We start from the raw sequence: 750 nt of genomic DNA on the forward strand, positions 1-750 counted from the left end.
ATCAAAAATTGAAGTTAGAGAAGCTCATCAAGGCAGAAGATGAAATACAGATCTTTAATTTTAAGTTTTGTTCATTGAATCTTATTTCAAAGCAAGTTTCTTAAGGTGCTGGAACATCCTCTGTTTAATCCACTGTCGATCGTAGGGAAGAAAAGCATGAATAGAGTGATCATAGCTGCAATTTAGACAGAATAAGATGTATCAGTTTATCAATTATAGAATATGAAGTAGATGATCCTGGTCATGGAGATTGCTACACTGGAAACTTACACCAATGCACTTAAGTCTGTGAAGCCATCGATAAAGTTATATAGATCAGCAATATCATAGGTGATGTTTAAGATGGTTGGATCGATCTCCTTCAGTTTTCTCTCATAGAGTCCGCAGATTCCTGCAAATGACAGAAGCCGTCGCTTCAAAAGTTAAGAGAAAACAATTTTCTAGTACAAAAATTTCTTGAATTTGAAATTTTTATACTGAAAAACTATTTTAAAATGCAGTATGAAAGCTATCCCAAACGAAGCATAAGTTTTCAAGCAAAACCTCCTTGTAAAATCGTGCTCGTTTGGATTACAGAATTGGCAGTTTGTTGTAACAATGTTATCTGTGTATGTAAAATTGCATCCGGAGAACTTTTAAAGTTCCATAATTGCAGGGAAATGCTATAACAAGATTTCTAAAGTTGAAAATTCACTGTTTTGCTAATATTAAGGTTGAAAACTTATTATTATTATAGGATTTTCAAGTGTT

At 32.8% G+C, this 750-nt stretch overlaps 1 protein-coding gene across 1 annotated transcript; it reads right to left on the reverse strand.

The window, feature by feature from the left end:
* Nucleotides 1-19: 19 nt before the first annotated feature.
* On the reverse strand, nt 20-422 carry LOC110116212 (enhancer of rudimentary homolog; the record flags this gene model as incomplete). Its single annotated transcript, XM_020849711.2, has 2 exons — nt 20-175; nt 271-422. Coding segments are annotated over 2 exons (246 nt in total), but the record flags the coding sequence as incomplete, so codon positions are not given.
* Between the last annotated feature and the right edge of the window lie 328 nt (nt 423-750).

This window comes from Dendrobium catenatum, unplaced genomic scaffold (assembly GCF_001605985.2).
Source record: "Dendrobium catenatum unplaced genomic scaffold, ASM160598v2 original_scaffold_75693, whole genome shotgun sequence".
Taxonomy (NCBI): domain Eukaryota; kingdom Viridiplantae; phylum Streptophyta; class Magnoliopsida; order Asparagales; family Orchidaceae; genus Dendrobium; species Dendrobium catenatum.